Below are 26,428 nucleotides of genomic sequence, written 5' to 3' on the forward strand. Positions count from 1 at the left end.
TCAACAGAATCTTGGTCATGTTTTATTTAACGGAACGTCCAAACCAATGATCAACCATCTTGTACATCATCGATAAGAAAAACTTTGAATCAAAAACCCTCAAAATATACAAAAAGTATTCATTGTTGACAACCAGACGACATCATATTTTCGAAAAGTACGTATTTTGTTTATAAATGGCGAGGAATAAAGAGAGTAAAAATATTGCATTTAACAAGTCAAGAAAACAAAACTTTCTCGAAACGTCCGAACTTGAGGACCTAAACTTTTTATTCGTGCACAAAAGCAAAGTCCTACGAAAATGAGAAAATTTTACCATAATTGTAACCAAAAGATCTCATAAAATTACACTAATTTCCTGGCCGTTTTATTTATCTCGTGATAAGAATTACAACTCTTATCCATGTTAGCCTAAATATATCGTACAAAATAATGGAAACTAATGAAAATATCGAGAATTTGTCTGTATTGAATGGAAGAGTTGTTTTCTGCTCGTTTGGTATCAATAAAAGTCATCAAGATGTTTTGTTTCTAATCTGTAAAATAATCTCACACCAGGATGGCTAACAGAAAATATTGAAACTTATGCTTGCTCTATCAGTATAAGTAATTTTATCTGTGAAACAGAATTTTTTGGCAGTTTACGTATCAAGGAAAAGACTGCAAACAATATCCACTGGGATCTCGGCTTTGTCTGTCTAACATTTCCTGATGCGTTCCTTAAGGTAGTTGCGTCTCGAAAATGAAAAAGTGGACTAAAAGTTTTTCTCAAAATTCCCTCACTGAAAATAAAATGATGGATCACAGTGCAAACTGTGATACTGGGGAAACAAATAACATATACCGATATTTGAAATTCAAAATGGCCACCATCTCTACGGGGTGAAATTACATTTTTCGGTTTTTTCGAAAAACTAAGACGGTGAAAATGTTCTTACGCCAAGAGCTATAAAATGAGCCCCAACAAATGGTAGACCAGAAAAGTACTGAATAAATGTTAGAGTCCAAATATCTGTCCCCGAGGCGCATTCTAGCTGAAAGTCTACTGTGTGCCATGATCCTGACACAAAATACAATGATTGTATACTCCCACGATCGGGTTGGGTTATTTCATTACACATATTAGAATATGTTTTGTGCTAATTCAAGTTGAAAACGTGTTCGGTTCTCGATCAAAATATTCACTAACTGCATTCTTCCCTTTTTTGGCAAATATTTTGACCTTTTGAAATATTTCTAATTGCAGTACACGGGAATGGACGAATATTCCACCATGCACTCACGCTACTAATGTCATTGAGGTAAAATTGTCATAAACAAGGTGTTTAAAGTGCACAAAGTGTAGGTTGAAATGTATCAATAAATGTTAACGCTGGCTACCATGTAAAGCCGTGGTCCACAGTCCACAGCTTTCGCTTTTCTTCTCGTTGATATTTACTATTTACATGTTGTTATTTCTTCGTTTTCCGTGGAAAGTTTCATCAAGGCAGTCAATTTTTTGAGATACTGCAGCTGATCAACAACATCATCGCGAAAATCTCGAAGTCATCTTAATAATTGCTTTTTGTCTGATACCAGCTTCAAAGGCCAAGTTGCTGAAGGGAGTAATACCAGTGATTGCCCTTTTAGTACTGTGCGTTACGAAATATTTCAGAAAACTGTAAGCCACAAATCGCGGCAGTCAGTTTTGAAGTCTGCAGTATGCTTGTGGACTGTGGATTTTCATGTTGCTTATAATTGCTGAGGGCGGAGGTAGGGCTGAAAAAACCTGTCAATCTGGATTTTTTGTATTTATAAATACGTTTTGATATACATCACCGAAAATACCTAATGCCATGACTTTTAAGCAGCTCATAATATACTATTGAAGTACTGCAAAGGTTTCTTGTACACGTACTGGGATACTGGCCAAATAATGAAGACATAAACATTCTCGCCGGAAAGTTTAAAAACTGTTATTTTACAAATTTAGATTTCCTCGCGGGAAAGAATAAACCTTTGTTCGCTTATCTCGAAATCTTGCTGACATAATTTTTTAATACATTTTCCGTGCACGCTTTCTAGTGCTGTAGGTTTCCAAAAGTGGAAATACTTATAAGAAGCATATTTTCAGGGAATTAGCTGAAAACTGCACTATCCAAGGATTGTGTCTTACATGTCATTGGAAGCGAATGACAACGATAACACTATATGGCAGTGTTAGATGGAGGGATACAAATATGAAATTACAATAGTTCACACAATAATAGACCAGTGTCATGGGTATCCTAGTTTCATAGACAACAGTTTTCCTGGCCAGGTGAACTTTGCATGTGTTTGACAAAGCTGACTTACCAAAAGAGTTTATTTATCAAAAAAGAAATTTTTCACCATTTGTTAAATGTGCATAATCACAGTTCGGAGATTGTGGGCGATGAAACTGCAGTAGTCGATGTGTTGTCTGATGCAGTCATTCTTCATCCTGTATGAACGCGATACATTTTACGACACCATATCGTTTACATTGTGAATCTTAAATATGTGAAGATGCATTTTAAACTCTGTAAATGCAGTTCTCTGAAATGTAGATGGTTAATGTCTTACTATACAACAAAGTTCACAATATGCGTTGATGCGATATCCAGAGTCACTGACGCTGGTATATGTCGAAAACTCTGCCGTGCCCTTCACTTCAGTTTTGGTAAAGTGCGATTTCTGCATCAAATCACACGAATGCTGACTGCTCGTCCTCGCTGTCTGATTCCAGAAACTCACAATCAAAATGTCTGATTATGCTGCCCCGCGCAGCGGCAGTTTCATCATCGGATATATCGTCGTAGTTTGATGAAGACGGCCTTGAACTAGTACTGCTGCGGATGTCACTTGAGGTTAGACTACCCTCACTGCCGTAAGATATTTGCCTTTGGTTGTTACGATGGAAGGACAGTGGTCGTTGCAAAGACGACAGTCGGCTTCCAATGCTCCTAGTTGCCAAGAAAGTTCTGCTAACTTCTTCGGCGGCAATGGTGACGTCATACTGGTTTCTTTGAAGAGGTTTGAATCGAACCTCCCTTACGCTGCTGTTCAGTCCATACCTGTACTCTTTGAGTCCAAGTACCGGGCTTGGTTGATCGAAGTCCAAACAATCGCTGGAAAGTGAACTTGGTGATATGCAATCAAGGTTTTGTGAACCACTCGAGTACCCTGCATCTTTCTCGTTCCATGTGGCGACACTAGAGCTGTTGAGCTCTTTCCTTCCCTGAGACATCCCTGACTTGAGTTTATCCTGACATCTAATGTCATCACTGTATACATAACCACACGATTCCTGGATTCTTTCTGCAACGTTGTACTTGTCTCTTGTATCACGTATTACTTCACACCTTTTGATATCTGGAGGACGCCTTTGTTGATACCTTGGCTTTGACAGATCTGTTGTTTTGTACATGTTCAGCAATATCTTCGGAGAATGTTCGAAATCGTATGTGACGTCATACAGAGAATAAACTTGATATTCGTGTTGCGGTCTGTCAGAGTTCGTAAAGTTTCCTGAACTATTCTGTCCAGGTTCGGCAGATACCGGAAGTCTTGGTGACACGACTTCAAGAGATTCCTGCTGATTTGAATCTCTGTCGTACGTTGTACTTGAAGACGGTGGCTTAGATTCTGTTCTGCGCTTTTTCTTTTTCTGATTACAGGTGCACTGTTTGTCAGACGCCGTTTGTGTTTTGTTGTCCTGTAACAGCTCAAGCTTAGGTGTTCCCTGTCGCGTGGGCGGTTTTGGTTTTGGTTGTTGATTAATTTGTCCAGTGACAGGTTCAGTGGGCGGCAATGAAGATGCTTGCTGATTTTGCTGTATTTCTGGATTATCACTCTGTTCTGCTGAAGTCAGACTACTAAGTAGAGGTATGTTTTCAAGTTCAATGTCAGCCTTTCTGGAATCGACATCAGATACGTCTTTCTGAGATTTAGATTGATTGCCCTCCTTTCTCGGGAGATCCTCACCACGATTTAAAGTTTTCACAGCTTCCTTTGATAAAGACACATCGGATCTACGATCTGTTAATGCGTAATCATTCGACTTCGACTTATCTCGCCGCTGGTCCATTTTCTCTGTCTTTCGCAGCTCTTCGCTTTGACTTTTCTCGCCTTGTCCGAGTGACCGCTGATGGCGCTGTTGTTGTCGATCGATGAAGTCCTGCAGGTACCGTTCTTGTTCAGCAGTGGGTCTATGCTGATTTCTTCCTTGGCACTGCACGTCATAGCCACCACACTCTGGTGATTTATATTTCATGGGATAATGGTCATAATGATCTGCTGTAAATGTATCTTCGTATCCTTTTTTTACATTGGATCTCTTAGGATAGACTTGATCATTTCGTTTGAGTGGATTGTAACTCTGCTGCTGATTGGCCCTATTCTTATTTTTCTGTTTGAGCTCTGTGACAAAATGCAAAGTAAAACATTGCTTGGTTAATGTCTAGAACAGTACAAGCCCAGATACCTAAATACAATCGGCAACAAGAGAATGGAAAACAACATCTCATGATTAGCATTTTGGGAGTCACTCCAGAGTAACAGAGGTGTTTTAATGATGTTGATATTCTAGTTTTACGGTAAAAATTATTTTGATTTCTGCTAAAGGAGCAAGTGGGCCAAAAGAGTATTACGCTGCGGCAAATATTTCTACACATGATGAAGCTGATCAATGCATCAGGGTAGCATTATATTTATCTTACTCAAGCGGAATTCTATGGAAGGACATATATATTGAAGTTTGTAAAATATGAAAAACTACGCCCGTCTTAATACGTACGTGCATCAAGGAGAGCGATAATCTTAATCATGGTGAATGTTCTGCATAGAAAATCGGTGATCCATATTGTTTCTGCCCGATACCTACCTGCTTTCTTCACCTTAGGATCATAGCCAAGCGCATATAGTGTCCTCCGTCTGACATCGATCTTTCTAGCTCTTCTGTTCGGTGCCCTGGCCATGTAGTACACCCCTAACGACATCACTATGAAACACGGACATGCAACTGAAAAGTAAAATGTCAAGTTGTAAGTGAAAGAGATCATAAACGTGAAACGGTTTACGTTTAAATGCCACCGGGACCAATAGAAAATCGTTTTGATAAAGGTATCAATGAAACTAATATCTGTAGAGTCCGATGGAATTCAAAAAAATTAATCTTCCTGACTTGAAGTCAATCACATGTACACTAACGTCAATGGAGAACCATTTTCTGTTCTAAACTATTCGTAGCTATACGTTTACTTATAACATATGTCAAGTTCAAAACAATACTATATCTAATCTATCGATCATCATCAGCAAGCTCAATTGTAATTATCGATTATCAATAAATCTGGAACTTACTTAAAGCAATAATACCAAAGTAACGATATCTCTGTTGGATGTATTCACGGTCTGGTTCCAGGAAACTTAGAGCTACCATGAGACTTCCTCCAAGTAGACCAAGGATGGCCAAAACTAACAGAAATCCCGACAAAGCTTTACAGAATTGCCGTGGTTCCCAATAATTGGTTTGTGTTATCAAATGCGCTTTGGTAGTCATGGTAGTTAGCACGCGATAACTCGAACTGTAAGAAGGAAAGCAGAATGCATTTGTCAGATACAACAGTGAGAATTAGATCTCCTGAAGAGTGTTTATAGAGTACACGACAGAGTTGTCTCTGTTGGTAGAATTCTTGGATTTAAATCCTGTGAAAACTTTGCAAAATATCGATCATTAGATGGTGTAGTTGAAAAGTGTGAAAAAGAAGTTTGAAGAGTGTTTTTTTTACAGATTTCTCGATTATTGATTCTGTATCTGTATCTAACAACGACAGCGATGAACAGAACTGGATGCTACGTGCACATGGAGCAGCTGGGCCAAAGAAAACTAAGATGACTTCATCTCAGGCTGATAAGTTCTGCTGTGAGTAGTGAAGCGAGAAATTGACATCAATTAATAAAAGCAGGAAGCAATGGTAATAAAAATGACAATTACTTCATTAAATAGCATTTCTGGAATTATTTCTCGAATATGTCTAACTAGTTTTTCATTACTGTTAGCCAGTAGTTTGACCGACCTTTGACCTGCCGTGTTGATGGCATGAGTCAGAATGAACAAAGTTGAGAAAGTTTACTCGAAGTCAGTAGAGCGTTAATATGGCTAATGAGACTGAGAAGCTAACCTGGATGACATCCTGACTCAAAATACATATATAACAAGACAATTAGACAGATGAAAGCCGTTCCGTAAAGTCATCTATGCAGTATTTTAACATCTGTCCCCATCTGTATGCATGGACTATATCACAGGGACCCGTTACACATTTAGTGACAGATAACTGAGGGTTGACGATACTGGTGACACTGCAGCGGTTCAATGACCAACACATTGCCCGATAGGGCAGTGACCAATATCTGCAGATACATCCATGGATTAGAATAAAAGGACTTGGAGTTCATTACTCTACTAATATGTAATATTACACTACTATAATTATACTTATTATAATAATATGTAATATTAGAATATAATATAACTTTCCCAAGGATTGTCAAATCCCTCTTAATAGAAAATGTGCTTGTGATATTAAGAAAGAATCACTTATCACTAACTTCAAAAAAGGCATGGCGGGAAAGATGGAGACTGTGATTTATGCAAGTTGGAATTATTGAATACAAATAGAGCTGAATGGAGTGAAAGATTCGTTGCGACTGGACGTAGCTGAGCAATGGCGATATTCGTACTTTAACTTAGTTTGTCTAATAATCTATGAATATCACTGATAAATGACCCAGTTCCTCAACTCATAGTTTCAAAATCAACTTCTGTTTATCGGGTGAATTATGAACCAAATCATCCTTTGACCTATCAGGATAATGTTTTGCCGATGTTTATATGCATAAAATATAACGATGGTTTTATTTGATCTCGCTGACACCGTATGGTGCGTTACAGTACCGAAGTCAAATATCGTTAAATTGGATATGACGCCATAGAAATGATGTGACAGCCAATCTTGACATTGCTCAGCAGTAGACAGCGAAATAATGACCTTCAGACTTTTGTAATTGACTTTCATCGTTGAAATTAACTCTAGTGATCCTTCGAGAGAGTCTTTCTGGTTCTTCAACTTTTACAACTTTTAAACGCAGAGATATTCTGCTTGGTAATATTTGGCTTAAAACTTCAATGACTGTTTTGTTTTTCAAGATGGACAGCCGCACGTTTGACGTTACAGAGATGAACTCGGAACTTCTGAGACGCTTTAAGTTTAAGAAAAGTTTCTTATCTTCATTATTATATACATCACTCACATAGAATATGCACGGGATTTCGATGAGTCTTTAGCAAACTCTGTGTTTATGAGTGTCAAGTCAACAGAAACGATATACTGCATTTCTCTGTGAATGGGACAAGCACTCTTGTGGCCTTAACTTTATTACCAACTACTAATAATTCGCAATGACCAGTTGATGCCACACTGTATTTCATGTTCACTGCAAACTAGACTTTCCACTAATTCGGACTATGAGAAGTCGCACTTTTTCGTACATTGATATCAGTAAGATGGCTTCCTCAAACAGATTACATTTGCCGCCCATTGTTATTGCTTTGTTCTATTGGGAGCCAGGTACGGCGTCGACGTGCAACATACGGTTCCGGCGTGGCTCAGTGATGAAACACCACACCCTGCACTGAGCACAACTACTGAATACATCCAGTTAATTCAAAAATCAAGCTTGGCGCGGACATTTCGTCAATTATTCCAATTGACTGTTCGTTGTTCTCCGAAAGTTAATTTTTGCACCGAGTATAAAATAGAGATAATTATATATAGTAGACTTACTAATTACGATATTTTCGATGTCACTAGTGTATGGACTCTGGTTACATGAAACCCTGGTAACACTTCAAACTTGTAGTTAATGTCATATGTTGAGTGTTACTCGAATATTGTTTACTTAACCAGGTTGGTAATCGGCGATGGTAACAAGTATGAAGAAGGCAACATAGATTAAGTGGATGAGTTACGGAGAATACAGAAATTAGGATCTGTTTGGCATCACCAAGATAATGAATAATGTATGTCAGTGCATGTAAGTGACCAAAAGGATTAATGTTATTGGTCAACATTATCGCCGACGTTGACACGTTATGGTCATTATTTATTAATTTATTATAGTTGGTTAGTTACGAATATTGGTCAGGCTGTTATCTTTTAAGGCGACCACTTCCATTATGCATCAATGACAAAACTAACAACGATGATACTTCCCTATTGATGCCACGAAGGTTATGATCTCGCGGAAACTCGTGGCAGGCCGCCATGCTGTGGTATTTGTATGGTTATAAAGTTTCTGACCCGCTGCCGTCTCCCTTGTGTCTATACGATTCAACAAAAGCTGAATTTTTACAACTAATCCTTACGTTCGTGTGAATTTTCAATGAAAATGTTTTATCCACTCCTATTATGAGTTGTCCCGATTATGTGCAGGTATGTTTGTTTAAATGATATCTACATGTACTGTCCGGCCCGCAGTAATCATTAACAGATCTTAGTTGAATCAATGGCAACAACAACTAGCTGTACGCCTAATATAAAAAGCAAGAAAAAACTATCAAACATCAGCACAGTTTTCTTCCGATGCTAATATATTCATATTGAAGCGTTATGAAAGTCTATCACTGTACCAGAAAGCGCTTTTACGTCAAAAATCGGTCAGAGAGATTTAACTTATTATATGCACCCTTTTCAGCCTTGCATGCAACCACTTCAAAGTTAATGATAAACTTACCAATAGTTTTATCTTTTTGTATGTCCAATACTGCAATATATACAAACTAGTATCTTGCTTAATAAATCGGTCTCAGGAGCGGCGATCTGTGGCTGACACGGAAACAAAACTGGAAGTTTCACTATGTAGTCGATGATGTATGATTTCAAAGAAGGCCACAGACGGAAACAAAGTTTCTGAAGAAAAAAGTAAAGGAGGTGTGATTCGATGAATAATGCAAGCTGAATTATTTATCACAGCAGTTGACGGAGCTTCTCTTAAATTCCAAAGTTTCCAATGCAGTCGCAATATTTCCCAGCTCGAGGTAAAGGGAGATGGTCTTTACTTCAACACTGCAAATTCACCATTGTTTGTCAAATATTTCGAGAACACCACGTGAAACAATCGTATGCATAGGGTAACACCAACATATGTACCCTGTGATGATAGGACGCTAATACCGTATATAGATAAAATAGCAAATACAAGTTTGCAACTCGTCGAAAGGCGAAAAATATAGGTAAGTTGAGTGCAGGAAGTTTCAGAGAACGATTCCTCGCACTTAAAAGTTTATAATAAGATAACGCACTCGATAACGTTATTTACCTCGTCCCAAAAGTGGAGCAACTTTGATCGTAGAGTAGTACCAGTTACGCTAATAACGGTCGCAGTCTAAGTCTGGGCTGTACCATGCAACGGAGACATGTATCGTGTGTACTTTATACGTACGTTTCTGATAGAGGACTTGTTACGACAACTTTTGGATGATCATGTGACCCAAATTGGAAATAACTAGTGATGTCATTGTACGCTTGCGCAGTTTGCTGGTAAATCCAACATGGCGGAGCAGGTAAGAATATACGAGTGGTACGAGTTCGAATTGGCCCCAGTTGGCCGTTGGTAGGGTCTTGCTGAGGTCTTTTAAGTGATTTTTATGATGTTTACAGTCTAACTACTTTCAAGTGTCCTAGGGATTAAATCTTTGCGTATTTGAAAGATTTATTTTGCCAAGCTGAAGGGAATCCGGCGCAGCTGTCCAGTTGATAACGTCAGTCGTCGGTCGATCGATGTATCATTCACTCATTCAAGCATCCGGTTCAGGATCATTCGATACTTTCACGGAACTCAAATTTCTTTCGTCGTGCCTAATTTTCCAGTGTACTCTACAAGGAGCCTGGTGGCAAATCCATGTACTAATTGCTAAGGGATCATTCTCTTTCGTTTATTAGCTACTATAGACTATAGTCTATAGAAGCTATTGGGATGGGTATCCGTCCGGCGTCCGTCGTCAGTCTGTATGTATGTATGTATGTATGTCCGTTTGTGAGGCGTCCGTCCACTCAAATATCTTGAGAACCGCAGTACTTACTGATTCGATATTTGTGTGTAGATGAAAAATAAGATTTTGAGAAACTATTTTTTTTAATTTTTTGATATTGTTGAAAATAGGCAAATTAATGCCAAAAAAGGTGTTTTTGGTAAAAAATCTTCTTCTTCGTAACCGCTGGTCAGACAGCTTTGTTATTTGGTATACAGGTCCCTAGGGATAACCCAACTTAGATTTGTTCAAATTGTGATGAAATATGCAAATGTGTATTTTTAAGGAATTTTTTTGTCATTTTTGGTCAAAGTTTGACTTACATTGTATGTAATTCTTGTACTGTATAAACCCTATCAATTCACCCAGAAAAAAATAATTAATATGATTTCAAATAATTGAATTAATTAGGAAATCATCAAAGCCAAAATAATTTTAGTGTGGAATTATCAGAAAGTTCAACTTTTTTTGACAGTTCATAGTGAATTGAGGATTAAAACATGTAAAGGCAACTTTCCTGAATCCCAACTTTGATATATTCTGAACAACCATTTATGTTATCTAAAAGAAATTGCTCATAATAGTTTGTCATGATAGGGTGGTCAAATAAATAGAGATAGAGAAAGTTCTAATTTCCATTTATGGTTGACTTGGTAAGGATAAAATAAGATTACTTTTTGAGGAAAAAAATAGAGTGGTCAATTAAAAGAGTGGTCAAAGTGATAGTGTTTTTATGGTAAAGCTGGGCTGTAAGTGTAAGATTCCTCAAGTGCTATTTATAGCAATTATGCAATTTGTGTAAACTGTGCAATGAAAGTGTAACATGATTCCTTATAATGCTTTTGATGACCTCGAACTTCTTTCAAACATTTGTCTCTTCAGTGTGCTTTCTCTGAGTACGTACAGTCTCAACTTATTCAACAGAACTTACTTACAATGTTAATTTGAAAGTTAAAATGTGCTTGGTTAATAGGATGAAAATACTGATATTGAAAGGTAACCAGCTCAAGATTCTTTATAACCTGACAGATATGCTGTTTTTTTATGACGTAAATCTTGATTTAAGCAAGTCTTGTTTACTTTAATTAGAATGTAATTAACTCTCGTTTATTTGCTATTATAGACTAATATAGTCTGATTAAATATGCAACTCTGTATTTTTACGGAATTTTTTTCCATTTTTGGTCAGGCCATCCTGTAATGAGCTATCAAAGATATCCACCTTCTTCATCAATACATGTGTCACAAAAGGTTATTCTCTACATAACACAGCAGAGCTCTGTCAACTGTTGAGTCACTTGTTTTTTCAAAACCGCTGGCTTAAACTTTCCTTTTTCGCTAAAAGCTCAACCCCGATGAAATACTAACTCGGTTATATGATATTTGGTTTACATGTCCCTAGGATGACCTTAGTGAGATAATTTCATACAGTCAGGAAATACTTAATTTTGTATCCATGTCTATAGTAGCTTCAGGACTTTGGCCCTATGTTTATCATTTGGAGCGAAAATATCGAATATCGTAAAAATGGGCGTGTTTATAAATTCGGTTCATGGTTGCATGGAGGTAGTACCTCCATGATGGTTGTGACTTCCGCATTCGTCACAACTGAGAATCGACGCTTGGCTTTGCTTTGATGAAGATCTTCATTACACGATCCGTGGTCTGTATGTAAATACATGGTGAAAGTCCGCGCCCATTTACCCGAATATTGGAATTGTAATAGGTATATATTTAGTGTTATCGCTTTTGTCCTGCTAAGGTAGCTGTGAACCACAGACCGACCAGCTTTTGATCCACTGCAGCGTTTGAGATGCAATTGTTGAAAACGAAACTCCCGAGAACAGTTTTTCAGTTGATTTTATTCGTGAATAGTAAATGAGCATTCCTCCCACACACACACGAGTAGTCTTCTACAAAGTGTTAAGTGCCAGGACAGCAGGACAGTGTAGCATACTCATACTGACACACTTCTGATGGCGTTCTCCTTTAGGTGCAACAAAGAAAGTAGGGCAAACACATTGATTTGTCGCGAGTCATTACTATTCATTCAGGGTCATGGCAATTATCCCAACTGAACCCATGAATGTACTCTGCCAAGGCAAAATGACTTCAAACATTTGACACCATTCTTCAAACACAGATGTTGTTCTCATATGATATCTGTCACTCTCTTCAGCCCAGGTCAGTAAACTTCTTGGCTTCACCAGTACTTTTCAAGACTTCAAGACCTGTTCCAGTTGTACAGTGTTTGTTCCATTACTCTTTCACGGAGTCCCTCCTCTCTCCTCTGTGGAAGGACCATGCTTTCATCAATTATTTATACCTATTAAAGAGTGTCAACTGTTGTTAACTGGGAAAAACGCTGAATGGCAGAATCTAATTATTCATTTGTTTTTGCATATCTGTGCAAGAAAACAGTGTTTGTAGCGAATAACAATCTGTCATAGATGAGCAATATGACTGTCTGTGGTATTAATGAATTCTATTTGCAATTGTATATATGTAGTAGCATTGGTCATGATTAGTTTTACTATGACACACAAGCACCATTTGACATGTATAATCCCAGAATCATTGGACACAGTTCTTGAAAAATGTTTTGTCAAATGATTTAAACCAGGTCCCCTCTTGGTATGTACAGATTTGTTGCCACAAATTTTAATGACATTGATTTATTCTGACAAGTGTTCCAAAATGTTTCCTTACCAGCACAGGTCATGTAAGGTTGTAAGACCTTCACTTTGCTTTCAACAATATAGAACTTATCAAATGCTAAACAGGGAATTTTTGTCTTCTGTTAACGTGTAGCATGGAGAGTTTTTGTACAATCAGCTTGTCGGATTTATATTTGATAGTCATTTGGAGATATGCAGATTTGTTTAAATTAGCACATATAATTGATTTGAGGAATTTTCTGTGGCACCATTTTCTTTTATTTCTAGCGGAAATGGCCCTCGTCACAAACCCATACAGTTTGCATTTTTGTTTAGAAGGTATCTAGTTTTGACCTCACATAATTTTTTTAATAATGAGTAAATTTACATTTTTTGTGGCCACTTTCTTTGTTTTGATTAAACATCACAGAAATTGCCCTTCCATGATAGCATTTAAACGCGATTTGCAGATTAATCATGATTTTTTCATTCAGATTATTCCTGTAATGTGTTGGAGAGTAGACAGAAAATTTAATTTTGTTTTCATGGAACAAAGTCCCAGAGAACCTATTTGACGTTATGTTACATTGTCATCGTGTTTTACCAAATATTGCATCTGTAAGTGAAGCTGTGAAAGTTCTTGTCTGCTAAGTGACCAACTCAGATTGATGCAGAATTTCAAAATATCAATTATATTACAGCAGAATGTCAGTCATCCTAATGCATTGTTCTGAATAAACGAAACAACACCCTGGCTATGGTAAAAAAAAACTTTTAGCAGTGCTAAAATGGGCCCTTCAACTAGCATAGAAGTATAATATGGAGATAGAGAGCATTTAGATAGCAGAAAACATAAACATTAGAACTAAAGAAATGATAAGATACATGGTAGTCATCACAAGAGTAGTTTAAACTTTTAGAATATTGCTTTTAGAACTACCTCTCTACACCATTCCGTGTACACTTTGCTGAATCAGTGTTGTCATTTGTCATCTGCACTGCTTACCCTGCCGTAGCCACATATATGTGCTGTGTATCCTTCCATCAACAATGCTTAACCCATTCAGGCCTGACTTTCTGATAACTTACCAGAGCTATCCCTATATATAGGGGTTTAGGCCTGAAAGGGTTAAGCCTAGTGGCTGGATTTCCATTTGATGATGATCTCTCAATATTTGATTCTACTTTATCCTTTTTTGTGCTAAAACTACCGAGAAAACAACTTTTAATGCCATGAACACAAATGTTGAAAAAAAAATATAATAGCACTAACCCCACTTTCCAAGTTGGTATACACTCTAGATAGGTAAAATACGTTTCACATCTCCAGATACATGTAGCACCTCCTGTCAGGGGGTTATTGCGCAAATTTGTTTGCATTGTAGGGGAGGGAGTTTAAACATACTTCTATTGGTGAACTTCACCTTCACTCCTTGTATAGTGGTGACTGTAAGAATATTTTTAAGCCAAAACTCTAAACTATTTGAAGTTCAAACCCACTTAAATTCTGTACTGATGGCTTCATGAGTCCTTCATAAACACTATTTTAACACATGTTATAATAACCTCAATTTGATTACAAATTATGAAACAAAGCTGTACAGTAACAACTGTATAAGTTCTGCGGTATCTTCATTCTTTCATCCCCGCCTAAATCTGTTACTTAAGTTTCATGCATCCTGCAATCCTTACTTTGGACTTGAAGTAATTTGTGTTATTATTTATAACGCTCTGCTCAGCATCGAGCACTGTAATTTCCTACGAGGACATCTGTATATATATATATATATAGAGAGAGAGAGAGAGAGAGAGAGAGAGAGAGAGAGAGAGAGAGAGAGAGAGAATTATTATATCTTGTGATTATGCATGACTTTTACTGAATAACTACAAGAAAACTTGTACAGTTGAACTTTCATTTGAGGAAGGGAAGGTGCCTTTTGATCTAAATGAAATAATTTGATTGATCAATCATGGACCCTAAGATCTGCTGGGGTCTGTGGTTGTACATATGCATTAAAACTGAAATGGTACTTAGGGTTAAGTATAACACTTGAAATTGATGTTCAAATTGCCCTTAATCCTTGATGTGATTATATACTACAGTGAGAAAATAATGAAGTGACCAGAAGTGACTGATCATTGTCTAATGTTTGATGTATTAGTTAAAAGATTTGAAGGATACAGAGAGCATTGTTTTTAATTTGAGTCATCAGCATCACTCAGAGCAGACAGGAAGTCACCAGTGACACCTGCAAGATGTTTACAGAAGCTATGTCTGGGGTTGTCTGTCTAGAATTGACATTGGTATGATTTGAATCTAAATTGTGATCTCACAGGAAATAAGATAAAGGCTCACTCCCCTATTGATAACCATATCAGAAAATTCAGCCAGGTTTTTATCTTTTATGTATGATTACTCCGGTTGAATCACAGAGCCTAGTAACACTGGCCAATTTGCATTGATTTACATAAATAGAACAATTTGTTGCTGGTTGGCTTGGTAGATATGTTTTCCTGCATTTCAACCTTGCTTAATCTGTTGTTCCACTATTATTCAGATGAACGAATGGTTGATTTTCGTTTTGAGCTTATGATTGCCCAGACTTTGATTTAATCAAAATTTACTCTTTATAAACAGCATTTGCAGAGGAAGGTTGTCTGAATATGTATGTTTTCACTGTATCACAGATACAGGAACCATAGTATTAGGATATTTCTATACAATTTTTACTATAATTGCTAGTATTATGAATATATATGGTTTGACTGTAATATTGATGAGCAAGCAGCAATCCAAAATAAGTATGTGAAGTCAAACCAGTAATCCCAAACCTGTATGTGAAATTCAATTGGTAATCCCAAACCAGTATGTCAAGTTAAACCAGTAATCCCAAACCAGTATATGACTTGTAATTAGTAATGCCAAAGCTGTGTGTTTCTTTACAGTGTCAGTGGTAGTCAGAAGTAGCACACTCATCAAATCAAAACAAGGAAGTCAGACAGTCAGGTCACTCAACGCTATCAACTCAACAATTCAACGCATATCAAGGCCTGGAGAAAGATAACTGACAATAACAGGTGTTATCAACAGAAAACTGGTACAAGATGTCGTACGGTAGAGGAGATTTTGGCGGACTCAGCGAAGCAGGTGGTTATTCAACCTATCAATCTGCTGAAAGTAAGTTTGCCTTTATCTATATTTTTCTCAAAGCAAGTTACTTTTCATAATCCATATTAAATGGATTGATTGATTTAAAAAATCAAATTATAGTCCAGTCCTGATAAAACAGGTCAAGACATGAAACACTGTGATAATTTAATTTTTCAATTTCACAGCATACCTATTTCCATATACAAATTATGCACTTAATGCTATATGAAATGAATTCTTTTCTGTGAAACTCAAGTTTTGTGTAGAAAAAGTTAGTTTTGTTGATAGCAATATTGTAGGCATTTTGCCATTTTATACAAATGTAGGGCTGTTTTATCTTCTTTGTTGGAATGAAGTATCTATTGGTAGATACTAATTTACATTGCATACGTGTCAGTGTGGACAGTTGCTTACGTGGACATAACTTGAAAAGAATTCAATAACGCAAGGGTCAATGTATTCATTATGTTGTTGTATCAGTGTTCCATTGATACTGGTCATAGGAAGTGCATTGGATGAGATGCAGCTGTCAGTGATCTGTAATATCAGAGTGTCTCTAAAGAATTATCAACTGACATCTTGTCACAGTGTCAGCCTTGACATGGTTTCTCTCACACTTTTGTTGTATGCACAATAGATAATACATGATAGAAATGGTAATATTAAAAAATAATTACAGTATAATTATACAGTATCTAAATTCAGCCATCTGATAGGTTAAATGCAGGATTTACATTTTCAACCAGAAGATACAGGCCCTAAATGATAAATAACAAACTAACACTGAAGTCTAACCATATGATTGGCTGTAGCAGGATGTCATCTGCATAACATCTTTATTATAAAATCTTGCTAGTTTTGAAATTCCTGTACTAGTTCAGCATTTGCTACCTGAGATCATGTTTGATCTATTTACCATGTAGCTGGACAAACCTAGTGATATAGAATTTCTTAAAATAACAGCATTTATATAGTTAAAGCCATCAGTGAACACTGAGAGTGTTTATATTAGCACATGGCTCTTACTGACACTTACACTCCAGAGGGTTCAGTCCCTGTTTCAGCCCCTAAACAGGCATTGTATATTCTTTCCCCAAACATCACATCTGATATAATAACATATTTAACAATAATACTCACAAATTATTACTTTCCCGCCAAATATGCTAATGTTCACCAGAGAGGTCATGTAACTGCTACCAATGACCCTTTCTTGCCTTTCATAACATGTAAAACCTGTAAATATTTACAAACAAACAACAGTTATGAAAGATTCGAAATGTTGACAGAGACAGTGTTGAATGAGTTATCTATGTTTGTATCAGTCAACTCCAAGATTTTCAAAAGGATAAGATAGAATACAATGCATTCATGGATTGTAAATTTGTAGTTTTTAACTGAGTCACTTTGTTGATAACTGTATTAGAAGTGGTTTCTACAGCCAATGATATCTAAGTAACCTTATTTCAGCTGATGATTTGTATTTCACCTTGGAAAATTGCTTTTGTGGTAATGTTTGTATCCTGTACTGTTGAACAATTATTGATCAATGTGGACATTATTAATTCAGTAAAGGTAACAATGATGTAATATTTGATGGAATTGACTCGCACAGCAACTGTTGAGTGTCCAGGAATGAATTCAAATTGCTGCACATGTGCAGATCCTGAATCAAAGGAAGTCAATTGTAACATGGCTGTCGCAGAAAAGCAAAATATCTGACTTGTGATGTGCTGTTAATTATTTTGTTAATAAACCAGAAGTTTGGCGTCCATAGGATAGGATAGTGGTTCACTTATTAACTTATCTCTGAAAATCAGAATTAGTGTGATAGTTGATTGCAGTGTAACTTACTGTGTGCATTCCAGTGTTAAATTAGCCAGTATTTTGTCTGCCAAATACCAAAACTACCAGTACAGTGACTACCTTTTATATCCTTCAGTTTGATTATTAACGTACATTTGTATTACAGAGTGTTCTAGTCACATGTTTTCTGCATTTTATGGGTCAGATGTCTGGTACAATGATGCTTGGTCTAACTTTATTTCTGTTGGCAACTGAGAGTGAGAAATATGATTTCTAGACAAATGTATAACAAATTTCAGACGAAAATATTTTGTGCGTGCTGAGCAGGTGTATTTTGTTTCAAATAAATTAGTAATGGGTGGTGCTACATTTATTGGTGTAGGTGATATGTTGTCATAGGGCTGGCCATTTCTTTAGCTTTATTTGTGTTTTTTGATTCAACTATGAACATTTCTTGAATTTATCAGTGTACCAATACCTGTATAACTATGACATTACCTGTTGGATGTTTTGTAGTGAACTGGCAGCTATATGACTATGATTTACCATGATGTTGATGGGTATGGTTACACGGTGAATATTCAAACCATTTTATCTAGATCTGGGAGACCTGTAAAATCAGTCATTCATCACAGTGCTTTGATATACCAAAGTTAACCATGGTATCAAACAGTAGAGCTAGTATACTGTTTATCAGCGTCCTGTCCCAGACAAATTCCTCCGTTGATAAAATAAAAATTAGAATGTCCGTATAATTTTTATCACAAAATAGTCAAATGAAATAAAAACATGGTAGTTTGTCTTTTAAAGTTACATTTGAATAGATTTTGTGATCAAAAAGGAATGTCTTTACAGCCCCTCTTATCACATTTTGTTTATTTCATTACTGTCTTTGACATCATAACACAGATAACCTTTCAATTTGTATCAATACATATGAATATTCATGTATGCAGATGTGAGGTAGACCATGAAAATAGTTTGAAATAATTTAAGTTGAAAGATAGGGAAAAAAATCACATTGAAGAAGAGAGTATATGATAGAAATGTTTTGAAGAGATAGTACTGGATTTGGAGGCAAATACCATGTGACATAAGTCTTTATTTAAATTTCACATTTTCATTCAACATGTTAGCTCAATTATAAGGTGTGAGTGTAGTTTAGTATTGGACTGTAGTTATCTTAACCGGAATGGAATGATAACTATTCTATGGTATGCAATGTATCTCTGATCACAATATTGGCTTTGACTGAATTAAAATCAATCTACTTAGCTTATGCTTTCTTTCCCGATGTTTTCACAAGAAACTCAACAATAACCATTGCTGTTGTCTGGTGATTTCTAATTCAAGGAGTGCTGAAGAGTTCAAAGTCAACAATAACCATTGTTGTTATCCGTTGATTTCTATGTCATGGAGTGCTGAACAGTCAAGTGTGTCTGTCTTCCAGATGGATGATGTCATCGTTGATGAGTCATCACAAACTCTAGTCAGCTGATGGTTAGGAAAACAGTATTATTAGCCTTAAGATGTATTCTGTGGTCATTTAGCCCTAGTAGAAGTCATTTCATACACCTTGTTGTATGAACAGGTTGGGTGTCTGCTCTTGTGGTTATCTTGAAACAACAATTTCCAGTGTGTGTCTCTCGTGGAATGCAGGCTGACCACAACATGTACAAAGGTTGGATTCCCGTATTATTTTATATTGTGAATGATCAGTAGAGTGATGAAATTTGAATTCTTTACTTTTAAATTCTAAAAATTCTCAAATCTTTATATCTCACTTTTGCTTAGTTTACCCCAGTAACCTTTCTGTATGCCATAAACAAAACAATATTAACTAAAAATTCATTTTAAGTAATAACGCACCAAATTACATGGAATTTATTTATAACTCTGCCATTGCAATGTCTTCTGATATGACTGGTGTATGACATTTATTTCTATTGTTTTAGCTTTCCTGTTTTCCCCCACATCAAAACAATTCACTGGAAAACATGTCATCAAAACAAGGATGTGAAACAATATATTTTAAGAGCTTAATATGAAAGCGTGATTGATTTGTATCTTTCACATCCATTTTGCAACCAAATTAGAATTTCTTCCGCCATAAAGTGGTGATGTCCTTATCAAATCTTACATATGTTATTCCAATGGGTCATAACATAATAAAGCCATAGTTTAAAAGTAATCTTATTAAGCATGAAACCTAAACTCTAGCCAGAGTGAGTACTTTATGTGGGTAGTGTATAAACTGTGTATTCACGTACAATGTGACACCATGGATTTTAAACATTGGTCCCTCTAAGGACTAAGGTCACAGAAATCAATGTTTTGCCAGCAGCTATGTTAATCATTGTAAGGGTTCTGAATAGTTGCTAAGGATACTATTTTTGTCAGGTTAAATTATTGACAAATAATTCTACAAACTGTGAATTCACATGGCATTTGGAAAAGAAACAGTGAAAGGGGGAAGTGATCCTGTATAATAATGGTTTTGTCTTAAACCCAGGAATGGATCAATACTTTTCTGACTTTTACGGCCAGTATAAATGTAAGATGATGTCAGGTCAGCCACAGTAAGTCAAGGTCATAGGTCAAAGCAGTATATATACAAGATTGGCATACTTGTGTTGAGTGTAATTCGTAGGGTGCTATTTGTCATCAAGTTTTATTCTACTGGTAATTTTGCTACAAAAATCACAATAATGATGAATGAAGAGCACACATCCATGGACATTACACTTTATGTTGTTAATCGTCTTTCTCCCAAGTTGTATTTATTTCTTTGGTTTGTCTATGGAGCCTGGTAGAAAGAGGATTAATTAATCCTACTGTGTAAGGAACAATTAGTCTGTGTATTTGTTGATTTAATAAACTGAGAGACATTCACATATTAAATAGGAATCAATCTGTGTAACCAGTACATGAGTATCTACACAGATACAATTCTCATATGAATCACATTGTATAGTACAGTGACTCTGCATTTTCATCTGTTTGTAATGCTACAATGTTTATTTGTAGAGCTACCCCTAGTTATGTCATTGACAAAGTCAGGACACCCCTTCTCCTTACTAACAAGTTACTATGCTGATATGTACCATAATTTTTACCACAGTGTTTGGTTTGCTTTTTAGCAATTCAGTTTGATTCAGTGTTGGCAGTTTTTTTCATATCATGGTCTAATCGTGTATTTAACATTATTAAGATATTATTGGTAATAACGTTGATTTGATGTTTCTCTGGAGAATATTGTTTGCAAGCTGAGGGCAGGCTTCCTGATTCTTGCTAGTCTGCCCCCCCCCCCACCCCCCTGCGCGCTGCATTTCTACCGCTGGCTGCGCTGCTCATGTAAAAAGGGCTATTGTAAGCATGGCTATCATTGGTCAATAGCACCAGTGCAGTGATTTCTTTGAATTTAATATCAACTTAGAGCTGCCTTCGAATTTAGATATTGTTTGCCCATGGAGTACTTTTACTGCCATGGTTTCCCCAAACCAAGCATTCTATGTCGACAATAAATGAAAAACAAAAAATCACTTATTTTTGAGTCAATGCTGTGCATGCAAAAGAGGGGATAATCTGTCACATCAGAGAAAAAAATGTAGACAATAATCGTCGTCGTTTAATTTCAAAGTTTGCCACTATACAGATGTACTGATCACATGATCTTGTCAGGTGACTGTGCTCATTAATATGCAGTCAAATTCTGACTAAATGGTGGCCCATACCTGACCAAATTTCATGAGCAGTGCAGTCAGCGGTAGAAATGGGGCAAGGGACCAAGCTACATCCTTGCTGACTCACCTCAGTATTTCACTTTGTCCCATATAAATTATAATGACAACCAGTGTGTCTAAAATGGAGCTGTTTTAGTGTAAAAATTGTCTATATAGGGGTATTAGTATTTCACTGTGAATTGCAATACCTGTACATCATCTTATGACAGCTACCAAGGCTGACATGCTATGGACAGCTTTTGATAGATAAAAATTTATTACAATTGTCAATCATTTTCTTCAGTTCTAGTAGAAATATCAAATGACTGCGGTGTATAGATTCAATGTTAACAATACAGTTTACGAATTTCATTATTCTTTGAGCTCAGCAATTGGCAGTTAAGTAAAACTTGGGAATTTGCAGACTCAGTTAGAAATAAGACATTAAGAAGCCATACCTACATGTATGTGTGTGCTTAGCTGATAAGCCATGTCTTTTTTTTGTGAGTTTCTCCAGGAAGGGACAGTTCCAGTGAGTTTACACGTCTTTCTCAAGTTACCAGTAGTAATATCCAGAAGATATCACAAAATGGTATGTAAAACACCCATGATTTATGCGTCCCACATATCTTTATATCTTTTTCTAATACCTTTTTGAAATATTTTGAACATCATAATTTCTTGTTTTTGATGTTTCTATGTTCTTCAGGGATAGAAATACTTTTTTATTTCTTGTGGCAAAAGTTTGCCACCGGATATGAAATCTGGTGGCAATTATGAAAAATCTGGTGGCAGTTTAACACATTATGTGATCGGTATAATACAACATTTTGTCATCGCCACATACTCATTCTAATTTATAAATTCTTGAAAATATGGTAAGTACACGTCACAAAAAGTCAATCCATACTGCATGCCTCGAAAAAAATTTCAAACTTACTAACCGTGGGACACGTGAATTTCATTTTTACTTGCCCGAGAGGAAAAAGTACTTGCCCTAAATTTCTAATAACTGTACCAGTAATTTGTAACAGAGAGCAAGAGTTTGGCCATATGAAGTGAATTCAAAGAGGGAAAAAACAGATTCAAACAAGAACTACATCTTGTTAAAATGAAGGACTATTACCAAATCTGAAATGTCCCAGAAGAAATGTGAGAATACTTTAGTCTTTTCTGTAGATTTTGGCCATTTAGAAAACATCTTTGAATTTGGAATTTTTCCACAACCTAGTCCAAATTAAAATATTTGCATAAGAGTAATAAGATTGTGTGATTTACAATGTGCATGGCTGGCTGCTGCTCTTTATTATCAAGCTGAGATCACAAACAACTGCTCTGCTAGTGTTTATCTGCCAATGCATGTACGCACATGTACATCTGCAACTCTTTTACCTGTTTACATGTTTACTCACTGAGCACAGCAGTCTTTCAAAGTTTACTGATAAATGTATTCGTCAAGAGAGCAGATTCAAGTTTCGTTTTCGTTACTCTTCAGTGCAGATTTGTTTTCTGTAAGACCGCGTTCAAAAAAAGTGGTGAGGGGGGGGGGGCTGGAGGAATTCAGGGGGGATTCGAAAATTTTTGGGGTAGTCGAGGGGGGGGACTTGAAAGTTTTGCTCTGCCTATAGGGGGGGACCTGAAAATATTTGACTCCCAACATTTTGATGTCGTCCAATGGTTCTAATGTTAGTAATAATTAAACAAAATCTAGAACCGTTTTGTCATATTTTATGTCTTTAATCTCGAAAAAGTCTAAAAATGTATGAATGCCATTAAATTTTCGTAGAACAAGTTGGCCTTGTAATGGGGCAGGAGCTACAACTGTTGATAATTTTTCAATATTTCTATGCAATGTATCAAACACAGTTTCTTGGTGTCTCTCTACAGCATGCTGCTGAAAACACAATATTCATTTTGTCAACAAAGCCCGTTTGTCTAAATATTGGTGATAATTGAATGATGCAAATGCACGGTACACGTAGGCTGTGTTGGCAAGCTGAATACTGGATAGCTCAACATTCTGTAGGGAGTAGAACAAGAACACAATTGTATAAACTGAACAAAAATATTGTCAAAATAAAAAGTTAGTACAACTACTGCCCTGCTACTACATACTGGCAGTGACAGTGATACATGTAGCTCTGACTCTGATGTAGTTTAAGAAGAGTTTCGGTCATAGGACACTCAATTGACAGTGAAACATACATCTACTTGTACACAAGATCCAGCCAGAGAGCAACACATAGAAGACTAGGGGACTAACAGTTACCATGGATTTTTGAATTCTGCAATATGAGAACAGTCAAATATTAGAGAAAAAAGATGGTGTCACCATAATTGATCTTATGCAAATGTACGATGAAAGGTCAGTTTTTTTAAAATCACTTAAAATCAATATATAAAACCATTCATTTCAAGTTCATGCAGTGAATGAAATTTTCACATCTCATTGTACCAATAACACAAAAGTAAACTTTGAACAGTAAAGACTCTAATTTAAATGGAAAAATGTGTGACTAAATGGAATCTTTTATTTTTTATCAAATTTGCCATTATTACACCCAAAATTTCTGAGATTAAAACATTAATTTCATGGAATATTTTAACCTTCCAGTATTGTCAATTTTGTAAAACATTTTATAAGTGGCATCTAAGTTGTACATATGTCTTGTACTTTTGAAAAAAAAATTCTCGGTAGGTCACTGTGCTCATTTTCTCACAATTTGGTTAAACGTAGCTAGGAATACACAAATTTCATACTCTCTCATGATTGTCATTTTGTGTGCTTTTCAGCTGGTGCTATTGAACTGGCCACAGTTGGATAAACTCAAGTCGGCTTAGACTGAGAAATCCAAAAAGTTCACTGATGCATTTAAAAATGAATCAATTTAAGAAGTTGCCCTAGGTATATGGCTCTACAACCTGCTGATAAGAGGTAGTGTTGAACATTTGCGTGCAGAACGACACATTACATGTTTTTTTTTACTCTGCGTGCATTCCTAATTAATATGCGGCTATATGGTAATTTGGGGGGGGGGACTTGAAAATTTTTGAGGGTATCGAGGGGGGGGGACTTGAAAATTTTTGAGGGTATTGAGGGGGGGATCTAAAAAAAAATAAGATTTCAATCGCGATTCCTCCAGCCCCCCCCCCCCCCCCCCCCACCATTTTTTTTGAACGCGGCCTAAGTGAGAGCCGATCCCTAAAAACCAAGGTCACGTAATATGAAACTGTCTGCATCTCACGCACTACGTAGCTGCAATACGTGGCCTCCTTGGTCGACTGAGCCTGTTTCGACTACGATGTAAACTTGTACTTTTTCATCTGGGTGTTGATTTACGTTGAACAGTAAGCATTGCCGAGATCTATGGCTTTGAATAAGTTTACATCCATTTACAAAGCACATGGTGCAATTACACTATCGCGTGAAGCCGATCGACTGTCATACAACTCATACGCTTGCACAAAGAGAATGGCAACCACTGTCAAGAGCATACCACTTCACGGCACACATACAAAACAGTGAGTTCACTCCGTGTCGTCGGAGAGAACATGTCGCAAAACTCTATTTTTACGACTTTTTTTGTTTTACAACAGCAAGAACGATTATTTTGCGATGTCGGGCGGATTTTCAAGGGTTTTCAGAAAACACTTCTGAGAGTTGAAGGACTTACAATGATTGTAGACGTGTACAGACCTAATGAAATACGTTTCAAGCTTGAATTGTCCAGAGCTTAGTTAATTCAACCGCTGGTGGACTTGCCCGTCGGACGGGAAGCATATTGATTTTAATTGCCCGACCGCAAAATTCACTAGCAACGGGCGTCGGGCGATAGGAATTTTTGAGCCTGTACTGGCTAATGAATTGCAAGTATTTATTATTATTTAAATCACGCATGCTGCAGTTTGGCTTTGTTTTCAAAATGTCACAACATGCTTTTATCTTGTGCCCTATGACTGCATTATGCGGCGATCACAGAGAACAACAACATGTCAAGTGTACAAAAGCTGCTGTCATCGATATGGAGATTAGCCAATCACAAGTTTGGATTCACGCTATGTTTTCATTCATGCCAAAATGTCGCAATTAGTTTGGTTTTTTTTGGCTAATGAGTTTTTTCCGCCGTCCGACAACGCGTGTTCCTTCAGTGTTCCTTCATTCAAGTCGTAGGATCGATGACATGATGACCCAAAATTTAGTGGCAGAAAAATACCACCAGAAAAAAATTTTGGTGGCAGATTGACAGTTTTTGGTGGCAAATGCCACCATTGCCACCGATTATTTCGAACACTGTTCTTACATCTAATCTTTTCAGTTCAAAGCATTCAGAGGATGGTCAATAAACTTGGCACGTCGGAAGACAATCATGAACTTCGGGATAAATTGTAAGTCACTATATTTTTACCAGCTCTTTGATGGTACATTCTCAAAATGGTTATCAGTGATACAATTTTCTTTAAACATTGAATGTGAAAACTGACAAAATGTGTCCTCAAGGATTCATGAGTGAAAAGCAGTGAGAGACAGATTATGAAAAATTTTCCAGATGTAGATCTGATTTAAAACTGATCCCATTAAAAAATAGTAATTAAAGCGTTGTTGGCAACAAGAATTTACCGTATTTTGTCAGGTATCTTGTCATCTGGATTCATATGCTTGGGAGTAATATTAATAATAAGTATCCATCATAGCATTGATTTTGTATCCTGGGATGTGAAGTTGCTTCCCTTTACTAAAAAAAATAAGATTTTAATAGTATAATATCGTGATTTGTATAGAGCACCTTGTCAAAAGCCCAACAGAGTATTTACACTGACATCATCTATAGAATATTGGATTCATGCTTGTGGTATTTAGTTAAACATGATAGGGTTAATTGGAAGTAAAAAAGAAGTGTTGATTTTGAAAACAAATTTAATACTTGGAAGAAAAATTGTTTGTTCAAAAATATTGTCAAAGGCAATTTTCTAAAGGCATATTTGCATTTCCCAGATGGCT

At 36.5% G+C, this 26,428-nt stretch overlaps 2 protein-coding genes across 3 annotated transcripts in view; one reads left to right on the top strand and one right to left on the bottom strand.

Moving 5' to 3' along the window:
- Positions 1 to 9,984, bottom strand: LOC139132798 (uncharacterized protein DDB_G0290301-like). Of its 2 annotated transcripts, none has more exons than XM_070699058.1 (5): positions 9,382 to 9,984; positions 8,797 to 8,888; positions 5,362 to 5,585; positions 4,883 to 5,020; positions 1 to 4,419 (listed from the first exon to the last, which is right to left on the bottom strand). In XM_070699058.1, the coding sequence occupies exons 3-5, from the start codon at positions 5,558 to 5,560 to the stop codon at positions 2,705 to 2,707; spliced, it is 2,052 nt and encodes a 683-aa protein (XP_070555159.1). In that variant the 5' UTR covers positions 5,561 to 5,585; positions 8,797 to 8,888; positions 9,382 to 9,984; the 3' UTR covers positions 1 to 2,704. The 2 variants fall into 2 exon arrangements, with proteins under 2 accessions (XP_070555159.1, XP_070555158.1); XM_070699057.1 differs by having other exon boundaries at positions 8,797 to 8,972.
- Positions 9,566 to 26,428, top strand: part of LOC139132799 (syntaxin-7-like) — a 25,656-nt gene continuing 8,793 nt past the window's right edge. Inside the window, 4 exon segments of the mRNA XM_070699059.1 lie at positions 9,566 to 9,625; positions 15,697 to 15,928; positions 21,938 to 22,021; positions 25,746 to 25,815. Of these exon segments, the coding sequence (XP_070555160.1) occupies positions 15,856 to 15,928; positions 21,938 to 22,021; positions 25,746 to 25,815 (227 nt within the window). The 5' untranslated portion in view covers positions 9,566 to 9,625; positions 15,697 to 15,855.

The sequence above is a fragment of the Ptychodera flava genome, chromosome 5 (assembly GCF_041260155.1).
Source record: "Ptychodera flava strain L36383 chromosome 5, AS_Pfla_20210202, whole genome shotgun sequence".
NCBI classification, from domain to species: Eukaryota; Metazoa; Hemichordata; class Enteropneusta; family Ptychoderidae; genus Ptychodera; species Ptychodera flava.